The sequence below is a fragment of the Triticum dicoccoides genome, chromosome 1B (genome assembly GCF_002162155.2).
Source record: "Triticum dicoccoides isolate Atlit2015 ecotype Zavitan chromosome 1B, WEW_v2.0, whole genome shotgun sequence".
In the NCBI taxonomy this organism is placed as follows: Eukaryota; Viridiplantae; Streptophyta; class Magnoliopsida; order Poales; family Poaceae; genus Triticum; species Triticum dicoccoides.
Genome location: NC_041381.1, coordinates 18,725,904 through 18,739,582, shown reverse-complemented (window position 1 = coordinate 18,739,582; position 13,679 = coordinate 18,725,904). Strand labels below are relative to the sequence as shown.

The 13,679-nt window shown below is 44.1% G+C and overlaps 2 protein-coding genes across 3 annotated transcripts; both read left to right on the top strand.

Annotated features, from left to right (window-relative positions):
* Positions 1-487: 487 nt before the first annotated feature.
* On the top strand, positions 488-5,154 carry LOC119316453. 2 transcript variants are annotated; one of them, XM_037590774.1, is made up of 14 exons: positions 488-790; positions 1,921-2,070; positions 2,177-2,285; positions 2,378-2,521; positions 2,735-2,839; positions 3,222-3,305; positions 3,444-3,559; positions 3,652-3,753; positions 3,835-3,948; positions 4,043-4,099; positions 4,216-4,282; positions 4,366-4,419; positions 4,506-4,580; positions 4,664-5,154. In XM_037590774.1, the coding sequence occupies exons 2-14, from the start codon at positions 2,042-2,044 to the stop codon at positions 4,811-4,813; spliced, it is 1,206 nt and encodes a 401-aa protein (XP_037446671.1). In that variant the 5' UTR covers positions 488-790; positions 1,921-2,041; the 3' UTR covers positions 4,814-5,154. The 2 variants fall into 2 exon arrangements, with proteins under 2 accessions (XP_037446671.1, XP_037446675.1); XM_037590778.1 differs by having other exon boundaries at positions 488-794.
* Positions 5,155-10,436: 5,282 nt separating this feature from the next.
* LOC119316447 lies at positions 10,437-13,303 on the top strand. Its single transcript, XM_037590767.1, has 5 exons — positions 10,437-10,718; positions 10,845-11,000; positions 12,281-12,391; positions 12,508-12,574; positions 12,660-13,303. The coding sequence occupies exons 1-5, from the start codon at positions 10,503-10,505 to the stop codon at positions 12,932-12,934; spliced, it is 825 nt and encodes a 274-aa protein (XP_037446664.1). The 5' UTR covers positions 10,437-10,502; the 3' UTR covers positions 12,935-13,303.
* Positions 13,304-13,679: the final 376 nt, after the last annotated feature.

The following is a 13,679-nucleotide window of genomic DNA, read 5'->3' as shown; positions in this document are numbered from 1 at the left end:
GGGGGGGGGGGGGTCGTTTTCACGTAGTCAAACGCGTTTGAAAGTATATATACTTGAAATGGAAATCCAGGATTAATGCAAGTATGCCCAAGTCTTTTTGATTAAATGTCTCTAAATCTTGTGTATATGCATGAAAATCTTGGTTGGAGACGTGGGCATGGCAGCTTGGTTGGTGGCTGGAATTTTCTCCTGTCCGTCGCGGGAGGGGACAGCGCACAGCTCGGACGGCGGTTGGTGCACGTGGCCTCCCCCCGCGCGCACGCCCATTCGTCCACGCCGACGCGACGCATCCCGGCCGTGCGCTGCCGGATCGGCCGCCGCGCGCGCGTGGACCGCACCGCAACCGGCGTCGCGTCCACGTCCACGTCCGCGACGCCGTTGGTTTTGTTCTGCTTTCCCCTGCTTTCCCCTGCTTGGCTTGGCTTGGGCTGTTCTGTTTCAGTTTGTGCGGTTGGTTGGACTCCCCCTCTCCCCCCACCTCTCGCCGTCGCGCGCCGTTGCCGCGCCCCACGACTTCCGCCCCCTCCACCCACCTCCCCCCTACATATACGCGCCGGCCACAACCTCGTGCAACACCGCCCACTTTCCCAGCTGCTCCGCCAGCCGCCCGCCGCGCACCTGCTTGCTTTCTTGGTCGGTTGCTGGGGTTCCGGCGCCGCCCGGCTCGATCCAGGAGCGCACCGCCGGCGGCAGCCCTGTCTTTACTTCCCGGCCCAGCGGCCGCGCCGGAGGCGAGGGGGATCGGCTACCTCCGCAGCAATCCAGCTCCCTCCGCGGCGTCCGATTCCAGGTAGGTGCGCGCACAGGTTCCTTTCTTTCCCCAACCCTTTTCGAGCAGGAAAAAATATGCCTTTTCTTCTTCTTCTTCTTCTTCTTCTTCTTCTTCAAGCATGCTTTTAGGTGGGTAGGTAGGCGCGATTGGTTGGATTTGGGGATTGGATTTCAGGAGATGGGGACTTGGCTTGCTACTGCTAATGAATTGGCTGTTCAATATGTTTATCATCATCATCATCTATTGTTTCTTTACGAAAATACTTTAGTTTATGTAGTTTATATAGTTCCCCGTAAGCATACTTGGACTTTCAACGCTCAAGTCTTACTTAATCAGCTGATTTGGTCGGTCGGTCAGCAGGAGTAATCAATCAATCCCGGTGCTTAATTAGAGCCAGGTCTCTCAAGTTGACTGCAGCCTAAATTTAAACTGCTGTTACTACTCGTTGTGATGTTCGATGCCTCTGAGGTTGAACAATTGCAGGCTGTCAGCGTCTTGTCGGTCACTGTAATGTGTTCTGGTTGGCAATTAGTTCATCATCCATAAGTCAGAGAGGCGGGTTTCTGAATTTAGTTCCAGGCAAAATTTAGGCTACTCTACGACTTATTAGCCCTCCATTCATCGCGAAATATCGTGTTGTTCGATGCTTTTGTGGTTGAACAATTTCAAACTGTCAGCGTCTTGGGGGGCATTAGAATATGTTCTGGTTGTCAATCTTGAAAGAAAGAAAAGAATATGTTCTGGTTGTCAATCTTGAAAAAAGGAAAAGAATATGTTCTGGTTGGTCATTTGTTCATCATGCGTAAGTCAGAGAGGCAGGTTTCTCAACTTTAGCTGCAGGCAAAAATTTAAACTACCACTTACCGTTCGTTAGCTGTCCATTCATCGTGAATCGTTGTGTTGTTTGATACATTTGAGGTTGAACAATTTCAAACTGTCAGTGTCTTGTGAGTCATTATAATATGTTCTGGTTGTCAGTCTTGAAAAAAGGAAAAATAATATGTTCTGGTTGTCGATCTTGAAAAAAGAAAATAATATGTTCTGGTTGGTCATTTGTTCATCATGCACAAGTCATGCAAATCTGCAATGTCACTTTCTTGTACTCCTTGGCGTCTCTCACCATGGGCTTGCCATTGCGTTTCCTACAGGCTTTCATTTTGTTCTGCGTATGGTGCGCCGCAACTCCATCAGCATGATCTCTGTGGACAATGAGTAGCTGTCCTCGCTCGCAAGTGTCCACCCCCTGTGGTTGCATTCCTATACTGGATCATGGCGAAACTCGCAGCTGTCAGTCGCAGGTGTGTTCCTTTTTCACGCTCTACTTATGATTCGAATTGGTTGTACACTTCCCCGGCAGTTAATATTTCCCCATTTGCTCTGTGTGTGGCATGTCAATGCTCGCAGCGTGTTTAGATTTACGAACGAAACCATGAGGATTGTTATGGTAACGGTTATCGGAGTGGTCCTTGGCTTCTTCATTGGAATTTCATTCCCGTCGGTGAGCATAACAAAGGTAATAATGATGATTTTTTTTTATCAGTGTAATAACCACATTGTTTTGATTCATCGGAACAGAGTAACTTATTTGTGTTTGGAATGTGCCAGCTACACTTCCCATCCAGCTTTGTTTCGTACATAGAGGAGAGGAACTCTGGGCTCACGACCCAAGCTTTGCTTAACCATGCCTGGAATTCAGTCAGAAATGCAAGGGAGAACACTTCCGAACCAAATACAAACACTACTTTAAAGGTTTTCTTCTATGACTTGTTAATTTTGACAGAGTGACAGAATGTTAGTTTAGTTAGTAAAGTATTTGATATGGTGTCCATTTGGCAAAATATTCTGCTTGGATAATCGGTCCGCATAGATTAACCATTTATATTGATTACATCCATTCCTGATCAGTGTTCACCTCTACTAGATTTTGTTCACTAAGACAAAATATTTGCTTATGAATCATAGATTTATGTCCCGACAAACCCCAGGGGTGCAGAGAGGCTAGCACCAGGCATTGTTGTGCCAGATACTGACTTCCATCTGCGCAGGTTGTGGGGAGACCCAAGTGAGGTACATTTTCTTGTGCAGAATACTCACATCACCCAACTGATATTCAGTTCAATGGAACTATTTATAACTGAACATTTTGAGAAATATCTTGCATTCGTATCTCTTTGTAAAATATTCAGATTTACAAGCATGTGTGCCTTATCTTTAAGCTAGTTCTTTCTTTAAGATCAAAACGTTATGCATTGTTGAGATTGAAATTAGTGTTATACTTTCTGGGTCTTCATGTTCATCTCCGTTGTTAATAAGTTAGAAACTTAGTACCTCACAACCAGTGCTCACAACTCACATGTTATGTTGAACTAATTCAAATCAGAAGTCCTAAATTCTGTTCCCTTGTACCGTCTGGTGCTTGGTGTGCTGACATTTGATCTCAAATATGCAGGACCTGCCATTCAAACCAAAGTACCTTGTGACTTTCACTGTTGGATATGCACAGAAAGAAAATATAAACAGAGCAGTGAAGAAGGTAATGCTGTTGGCAACTTTATTGAGCAGAACAACCAAAAATTTAACACTACACAGTTTCGGCAGAAACTGAATTTTCTTGTCTATGCATCCATTCCACTTGATTACCATTCTGATTGTTTTTTTTTCCTTGTTGCAGTTTTCTGACAATTTCGCTATCCTGTTATTCCACTATGATGGTCGTGTGACCGAATGGGACGAATTTGAGTGGTCAAAGCGAGCCATCCATATCAGTGTCAGCAAACAAACTAAATGGTGCGCTACGGTGCTGTAACGTGCTGGCTGTTCCTCTGATTGTAATTTGAAATTAATCTTCTTCTAACGCTTCTTTATGCACGTACCTCAAGGTGGTATGCCAAAAGATTCTTGCACCCTGATATTGTGGCAGCTTACGAGTACATATTCATCTGGGATGAAGACCTTGGGGTGGATCATTTCAACGCAGAGGAGTATGCTTCCACTCTTCAGTTCTCCAGACAATTTTATCTTGATGTGAGAACTGACATATGCATATCGGTGTTGGATTACAGGTACATCAAACTTGTTAAGAAAAACGGTCTGGATATCTCCCAGCCCGGCTTGGAACCTGACCGGGGACTAACTTGGCAGATGACCAAAAGAAGAGGTGACCGAGAGGTGCACAAGTGAGTGGTGCAGTTACAATCTGAAAGAAAGCAAAGAAACATATTTCTTTGTTCTGATGTGTTAACTTAAAGCTGGCAACTTGTGTTGTTGCAGGGAGACAGAGGAAAGGCCAGGCTGGTGTGCTGACCCTCATCTTCCACCTTGTGCAGCGTATGTGCTTATTATCCTCTTTGCTGAGTTCTATCCACATCGCTACTATTACACGGAGATCTAACTGACGCGCCTCTGTTGCTGATTACTTTGATTTATGTTTTGCTGTAAAACAGGTTTGTTGAAATAATGGCTCCAGTCTTCTCAAGGGAGGCATGGCGGTGCGTATGGCATATGATTCAGGTCAGTATATGTTACCGGCTAGTGCCTGCCGTCCTATATGGACTTGCTCCGTCTTTACTCATTGGTGCCTCTCCTGAACGCAGAATGATTTGGTCCATGGATGGGGTCTCGACTTCGCCCTCAGGAAATGTGTAGAGGTATATTTATCTCTCTTTAAATTCATTGTGGAATTTCAGCAGCAGCATATATCGTTACTGAATTGTTTTGGTCCTCGCCTCCACAGCCTGCTCATGAGAAGATCGGAGTCGTCGATTCCCAGTGGATCGTTCACCAGGTGGTTCCTTCTCTCGGGAACCAGGTATTATTCACTACAGATATTTTGCGTATCAGGTACCGCGGCATGAGGCCAACCTGCTGATTTGTATGTGATGAATATGGCAGGGCAAGGCGGAGGGCGGGAAGCCGGCGTGGGAAGGGGTGAGGGCGCGGTGCCGGAAGGAGTGGGGCATGTTCCAGACGAGGATGGCGGATGCCGAGAAGGCCTACTACAAGATGATGGGCATCACCCCTCCAAACTCCACACTTGTCTAGCTTAGCTGATGGCTCGTCTCGGTCCTCCTCGTCTCCATGTTTTCTCTCAGTGGATGACATGACAAGCCCTGACTCCTCTACTCGGATGATGGAGATGACGATGACGATGACGACGACGACGATGAATGTATAGGTTTTAGATGCATGTAGAGTTACATGATGGTGTTATGTATCAACCAACATTACAGTGCGCTTGTCGACTCATGGTCCTTTCTGACTGTCAATCTCATGAGAGAATTGGCTCGAGAATTTCGAGAAACCTTGTCTTTTTTCAGATTGTACCTGCATATATGGTATATACAATACTACTGAACCAGATTGCATGATAGTAATGAGCACCAGCTAGTCTGTGGTGGTGCATCCCCTGTTCCTTGGCCTTACCTCTGTGCCAGATTGTCTATGGAAGATGCTGTTTTTTGGTCTGGTGAATGATAGTACAGTACATTACAGGTGAATCAAAATAGCTCACCATTGCCAGGCAGTCTGGCGGCGATGAGTCCACCATCTCCATCGCAAACCTGAAGACGACACCTTCTCGCTGATCTTCCTGGTCTCCTTCCGGAGAGATTGCGTGCATCGATATCAAGGTGCCATACTGAACTTTCCTCTCCAGAAAAGGTGCAATACTGAATGGTTCTGCTGTTTCTTCTGTTGCAGTGTATGCAGGGGGGCCCAATGGATGAAGTAGCTGAGCTGCAACTGCATGCAAAGAAGGGCTGGTGCAAGTTTGTGTGTGTGAGGACAGGTATTAACACAGTATGTGTGATTGCCATTATTTTTTCTCTAGACCACTGCTAGTTTTATTTCCTGCAAAGTAGAACAGCGCAATCTTGGTTATTGACCCAGTTTGGATTTTGGTCCTTTTCGCAAATAAATAAATAAATAAATTGGATCCTGAGCTGAAATGGGGTAGTTTCACATATGTAGAACACTTATTTTTTTTCAGTTTATGAAGTTTCAGAAAGATGGTTCACACATGGAAATGTTCGTATAATATACGTATTTGCAGATGTCATGTGCTTGTGCAGAAAAGAAAACAAAAGCCGTTTTCTGTGCTAAATTATCCCTTCATCCCGGTGTCATCTAAATGTTGGAGTACATCTGTCGCCGTCGACTAATCAGGTTCAGATCAAACTATATTTTCATGAGATTCCCACATATATGGTCAACCCAGCACGTAAAAATAACTTTAATTAAATGTACAGGTGGGTAGTACGTAAGATGCATGCTTGAGGGCCAAATGTCTTGCCTCTGTTTGATTAACCTGAATTCATCAAGGCTAACGAGGAATATACCTGCATATATATAGTAAGGATACTGAAGCAGATCGCAGAATAGTAACTGGTACTGAATGATGCGGTAGCATCAGCCAGTTAGTCAGGGTGGTGCATCTCTACATACCTTGTTCGTCGGCATTCTTGAGTGTACTGATATATTCACCATTCTTCTTTTTCTTCTTCCAGGATATATACTCGCCGCTCTCCCTTTTTTCTATGTGGAGAAGATATTCGTCGTTCTCCTTCACCGCGGAGAAGATGTTCGTCATTCTCCATTTACCTGCAAAGAAAGAAAATCGCCAATCCTCTACTTTTTTTGCAAAGAAGGTATTCATCACTGTCTAACTAATCCTTCGTTGCCATCATGGTGGTGCGCATTCATGGATCGAACGGGTGCAGCCCATGCCGTGGGACGAGGGTCCTCGTTGAAGGCTTCTTCCATACCGAAAACTTACCACCACCACGCACAGCAGCGGCAGAGTTTGCGGTTATGGAAACAGCCTTTAACGAGGCCGTTTGATCGTCCCATTGCATGAGTTGCATCTCGTTCGTACATGAATGCGCACCGCCGCACAAGGGAATAGCGCAACCGAGATGTTCGTGATCTTGGCCATTGAACCTAAGAAAGTGGTTGAGGGATATGGTTCAGGAATCCAATGAGATGCTTCGCCTAGAGGCTTATGAAGGTAGCCATTGCTCTAAATAGGAGATGGTGGGTGAAGACGGTGTGAGGCCACGAGAGCTTCATGGGTCTAGGCGTATGGGCCACCGCTTGCCCGCTGTATGGCCCGTACGCCTAGACACATGCATGCGCATGCAACCCAATTTTGCATCGCTTGCCCGTTGTATTGACCGGGCACCCACAAGTGGCCACCGATTGGATACCCTGAAGAATTCCTAGGAAGCAGGAGTACCATCCATCTAGATAGTCATTCATAAGTATAGTGAGGCAATTTTGCTCTTATCTAAATGTACATGTTTTCATGTCTGAGATTAAGTCGAACTAAAACATCTTAGTAGCCGGTGGAGAAGACTAAGAGGCTGTTTGGTTTGAGACTAAATTTGTTTAAGGTTGTCACATGTAAGGTTAGGAAACTTTGACCAACTTAGATGGAAGTTTGGTAGTTTCGTTTAAGACACATCATAGGCAAGATGCTTTTTGCCACACTAAGACACCACGTCGCATACACTCAAAAAGTGTGTCAAGATTTCCTTAAGCTTTGCCAACTTGTGGCTCCAATTTATGAAACTAACCTCAGGCAGGTTTGCCAAAAATATGTAGTGTGGCATTGCTAGGTCTAGAACCAAAATACCCCTAAACCTTTGTACTTATTCCATTGGTTTTTTCGGATTGGAATTCCATTGATTTTATCTTTCAGGAATACATGTGTCATTCTTGTTCTTGTTCAAGATTCGGTCGGTACTATTGTGTGCATGACTGACTAACTTGTGATATATTGTTTTGAGATTGTAAATTAGCAAAATGCATGTAGTGTTGGTTGGTTGTGCGGATTGATGCCAGAGTGTTTTATGATTAAGATGCTTGAACTGAACCGAAGAAATTATTATTTTTACATAATTATGTTTATGTCTGAGGATTTATGCATGTGCACCATATAATTTAAATATTTCTTTTCTGAGTTTGCAGAGCAAGATGTCCAGGTTTAGCCCATATACATTTTATCTATCTGATGTCTTTCTAATAAAGACATCGTGTTATGGTGTTAGGTGCAACTCAACCTTCTAAATTTTCTTTGGTAAGTTTCATGTATAGTGTAGTGTGTGACACCCTATCATTAGATGGAAAATGTATCTTCTTTAACACTAGGACACCGGGTCATTTTCCCTCTCGGTCCGCCCTGATAGTGAGTTGAAACATACAACCAAAAAAAATAGGAAGACGATAATAATTAATGAGGTGACGTGTGATAAGGTGGCATGTGTACATATTGAGAAAAATAAAAGTAGTGAGAATCAACTACCTTGGTATAGTAGAAGATAACTCTCTCTCTTTTCCGGCAAAAAAGAAGATAACTCTCTCATTGCAGCAGTAACACATGCTAAAATTGGTAGGATAATGATATTATGAGGATTAAGCATGAGAGATGACAAGTTGATGACATGGCAAACATGCATGACTTATTAAGGTGGATGAGTTGCATGGATAGGGAAAATGTATAAATTATGAGGATTAACTATGTTCCCATTGCATGTTGATGATGTGACAAATGTGCATGACTTATTGATGTGGATGAGTTGCATGGATGGGAACAACATGTATAAATTGTGAGAATTAACTATGGTGGTGATAATGGCGTGGTAAACAAGCATTACTTAATGATGTGGATGGATTGTATGGATAGAAAAAAATACTAAAGTGAAGCATGCAACTAAAAAATAGAAAAAAGAAAGTAATTAATGAGGTGATATATGTGATTTTGTGTGTTTTAAAATAATATAAGTATTGGGCATCAACTATCTACTTCCCATTTCTACTTCTCCATGGAGAAATATTCATTAATGCCAAGCTAATCCTTGTTGCAATTGTGATGGTGTGCATTCGTGGAAGGGGTGACGCTCATGCTATGGGACGAGCTGCCCGATGAAAGGTTTCTTCCAACACGAAAAACTTGTGAGTGAGGCTGATGACACTGGTTGCTACCATGATGGCAACAATGCTTGGTGCAACTTCTAACAAGTTTGGCGTGATGGAAGCAGCGTTCACCGAGGCTGCTCGGCCAATAACATGAGTGACACACTGCCCATCAACGAATGCGCACTACCGGTTGTCCTAACAAGTGGCCAAGGGATGATTTGAGAGAGATGTTGTTGCTTCCAATGGGATGCTTCATGTGGAGGCTTATGAAGGTGGCTGATGCTTAAAATAGTAGATAGTGCATGAAGGCCGCTTGAGGCCACAAGAGCTTCACGGGTGTTGCGCGGTTGGTGCAAAATTGGTTGCATGCATGCATGTCTAGGCGTATGGATCACCGCTTGTCCATTGTATTGATTGAGCACCCACGAGTGGCCACCCATTGGATACCCTCAAGAATTTCCAAGAAGCAAGAGTACCATTCATGTAGCTAGGCATCCGCAATTAGTGAGACGGTTTGCTCTTGTATGAATGTACATGCTTCTAGGCCTGAGATTGAGTCGAATAGAAAACTGAAACATCTTAGTAGCTAGAGGAAAATACTAAACCTTATATTTGTTTCGATTTCCATTGATTTTATCTTTAGGAAATGTTTATGCCAATATTGTTCTTGTTCAAGATCCAATCGGTACTTTGTGTGCATGATTGACTAGCTTTCTGATCCCTTGTTTTGAGATTGTAAATTTGCACAATGCATGAAGTGTTGGTTGATTGCTTGTTTTGAGAGTGTTTTATGATTAAGATGCTTTAATTGAACCAGGCAATCTTAGTTTAGATAATTATGTTTATGTTTGTCGCTTTATGTATATATAACATATTATTTTTTTGCAATATTCCTCTCCCTGATTGCAAAGAAAATCTTCAAGTTTAGCCCATAACATTTTATCTATTCGATCTCTTTCTAGTTAAGTTACTATGTTAAGGATATTTCAAACTTTAAATTAACACACACATCTATTTAGCCTCCTCTCTCACTAAAACCCAGCTAATTAATTAATATTTTTATTCCATGTATAATGTGTGGCGCCTCTATGATATAAGTGGCCTAGGATACAACATATTGCAGTAACCATGCCCGTTCCACACTAATTACAACTTGAAGTCCAGTCATAATTCAAGGGTTGGATTTTTGTAGGTTGATACCCGAAAACTCATGGGACATGGATTAGAAATAGCCTCAAGGATCCATTGGGTACTCATTTGATAGGTGGGCCCACATGGAAGTGACCCAGGTCATATAGGTAGTCCCGAAGCCCAATGGCCCAAAGGTGAATACATGTCGTGCTTGTGATGTATGCAAGGCTAAATATATGTATTGTAATATGTGCAGACTTTGAATATTGTTATTGCTGTCATACCGTTGTGGTTCTTGTTTATATTGTGGATGCATGACGGACAACACACAAGCAAAAGCTGTGACCCGTGAATATTGTCGTGGACCGGAAAATGGGAAATGGATGGCTATGGATATGGTCATAGATTTGAAAGAGGTTTGCCCGTCCAGCCCGGCCTCATTGCCATCCGCAGATAAAATAGAGACCTCTAGTGGACCCTCATTGTCGTCATAGGTGGCCATACTTGAACAGAGCCAGTAATGGCCCGGCCCACTCCAGAACACTCAGGCCCAACCCAACCCAGAGAGAGAGAAAACAAAAACTTAAACCCATCTCTAAACCCCTAGTGGGCCACACAGCTCTTCGTCTCGGCTCGATCCCCATTTCTCCCTTCCTCCGCTCCCGCTAGGGTTGCGTCGCCGCCAATGGCCGCCGCTGCCGCCATGGCGCGCAGGCTGCTCTCCCCCTCGGCCTCCACCGCCTCCGCGGCCGCCGCCCGCCTCCTCCTCTCCCGCCACCTCTCCTCCGCCCCTTCCTCCTTCCCGCGCGGCGCCGGCAGCCGCGCCCCGGCGGCGCTGATGGACATGCTCCGCCCGGCGGCCGTCGCCCCCTCCTCCTTCCATCAGCTGATCCGCAATGCTGTAGGTGCACCACCCCTCTCCCGCTCCGGCTTCTTACACACGATCCGCAGTGCTATGTTTCCCTCTGGTTGCTGAAATTTGGTGATGGCTGAAACTTTGCGTTCGCCGATGGTTGTTTCTTTGCAGGGGATATCGACCACAAGGAGCCTTCTTGCTGATGATGCTATGGTCCCTGTTTCTTCCCCGTTGTCGTCTCCGTTGGGGGCTGCAGAAGAGACCGACAAGACGGGGGCAGTGGTGAAGCGGACGAAAGTTCAGGCCATCAAGAAGGACATCAAGCAGGTAAAGCAGCAGCACACTAGTAGTTAGTTAGTTATGTTCCTCAGAGATACGCTAAAATGCTTGAGTAAGGACATGTGTTGTGCAGCCCTGTGACAGCCATGTCAAGTATGCAGTTTCCTGAAAGCTTCCCTTCAAAATGTACTCCCTCCGTTCCTAAATATTTGTCTTTTTAGAGATTTCAAATGGACTACCACATATGGATGTATATAGACATATTTTAGAGTGTAGATTCACTCGTTTTGCTCCGTATGTAGTCACTTGTTGAAATCTCTAGAAAGACAAATATTTAGGAACGGAGGGAGTAGTTTAGTAAAAATACATGCCATTCCATGAAACTTATTGAAAGTGTTTGCGTCGTTGGTATGTCCAAACAACAAACCGGTATGGCAAAGATCACGTGTTAGGCGCATTAAGCTTTTTTATGCATATAGTCTGCGATTGCTAGATATGTGTATCTGAGAATTGCAGCGGTTACATAGCAAAGCACACTGTTTGTAATGATGAAAGTAGAAATCGATGAATGTATACATGTCTGCTCTTAGCAGAAGCTGCACTTGTTTCATAATTTCAATTTGGAATGTGCTTGTAGCTTTTATTCATCACCGAATTTATGTGTTGGTTGGATAACATTTGCTTACCCCACTTCACTGGAATGTAATAACGAGCACATAGGGACATCAGGGCTGCCGAGCAGACTCCGTGAACTGGTCTACTGCTCGAACTGGTCAACTGCTCATTACTGAACACGTATACAGGGTATCACCCATTAGGCCGTTCACATCATCTACAATTGTTAAATACATGTGTTACTGAAATTTGCAGCGGTTACATAGCAAAGCACACTGATAGCAATGGTGAAACTAGAAAGCTTTCATTGTATATATGTTTGCTCTTGACAGAGTATGCTCTTGTTTCATTGTATTAAGCAATAGATTTAGGTATTGGTTGGAAAACACTTGCTTATCTTACTTAACTGGAACATATTAAAGAGCGGGGCGAAAGCCTTTTTCGGTGTATATTCTCTGCTCTTGGAAGAAGCTGCATTTGTTTCTTAATGTCAATTTAAGATGTGTTTGTAATATGTATCCATCACTAAATTTATGTATTTGTTGGAAAACACTTGCTTATCTTACTTCACTGGAACATATTAACGAGCACATAGAGAGGTTATAAGGCTGCCCAACAAACTTCATGAACTGGAGTGCTGTTCATAATGTATTGCTAGTACCATCAAGAGCTATTTATTTCTCAAACTGGTCTTAATCTTCTGCCTGATTTAGAGCCCCAAGAAGGTGAATCTGGTAGCCAAGCTGGTTCGAGGAATGCGTGTGGAAGATGCCCTTTTACAGTTGCAAGTGACGGTTAAAAGGGCTGCGAAAACATTGTACCAGGTTCGGCAATCAGGAAAAAAAAGTTACCTACTCAAGTAACTCTACTTCTTTCTGTGATAGGTCCACACTGACCATTGATGTTTTTCATGAGAATTTCTTCCTATCAATTGCTGTAGGTGATCCATTCTGCTCGTGCGAATGCAGCTCACAACCATGGACTGGATGCAGATAAACTTATTGTTGGTAAGATAAGATTGCCACAAAGCTGCTCACATTTACGTCATCTGCAATAAATCGAATCTCATCTCTCTCCTCCTTGACACTGCAGAAGAGGCTTTCGTGGGAAAAGGACTTTATCTCAAGAGGCTGTCTTACCACGCCAAAGGTAGGTGTGGTGTCAGGGAGAGACCTAGGTGCAGGCTGACGGTGGTGGTCAGAGAGGCCACGGCCGAGGAGGAAGCCAAGATTGCGAAACTCAGGGTCATGAACTACAAGAAGCTCACCCGGAAGGAGAAGCAGCTCATGCCGCACCGGCTTATCGAGGTCAGCCCCAAGTGGGCTCGCAAAAGGAAAGAGGAGGAGGAGGCCGGTGCTTCAGCGTAGGACAAGTTTTTGTTTGCAGCAGGGTCCGTCTTTCTTGGCGGGCCTGGGGCCAGAGAGTGGTAGCTGGATCTGCAGTCGTCTAGTCCATCTTTTTGTTGAGATTTACTGAAGAACAGCCGTGGCAAGGCGCTCCCGTGCAAAAATTCGTGCTCTCGTTTGCCTCACCAGCCCCTGTTCTGTTTGTGTCATCTATACGAAATCTTTTGAGACATTTTTCTCTAGTTGACAATGAATAAGTTGACCTCTGATGTGTTGTTTTACAAGGAGCTCCCGTGGAAGAATCCGTGGTCTTGTTTGCCTGACCAGCCTCTGTTGTGTTTGTGTCATCCATACGAAATCTTTCAAGACAATGAATAAGTTGACCTCTGATATGTTGTTTGGCATGTCTGTTCTTATACATGCAATCGGTCCGTTTCTTGAATTTACGGAGCAGTAGAAATGCTGGTCCTTTTTGTCTCGGCAACGCTAGTTGTGAGGTAAACCACATTTTGAAATTTTGATACTAGTGTGGGTGACGGTAACAGTTGCCGCCTCTGCTCAGAAGTTGATATTTAGGAGTGTTAAGGTTGTGTGTGTGTGTGTGTGTGTGTGTGTGTGTGTGTGTTTTGAAAAGTTGTTATGGATGGTGTTAATCAGATAACGGTTCGATATTCTCTGAAACTGTGGATCGAAAAAAGATGCATTTCTTGCAACTTGTTGAGAAAATGCAACTTGATTAGTTGTGTGTTGAATAAACCAGAGTATT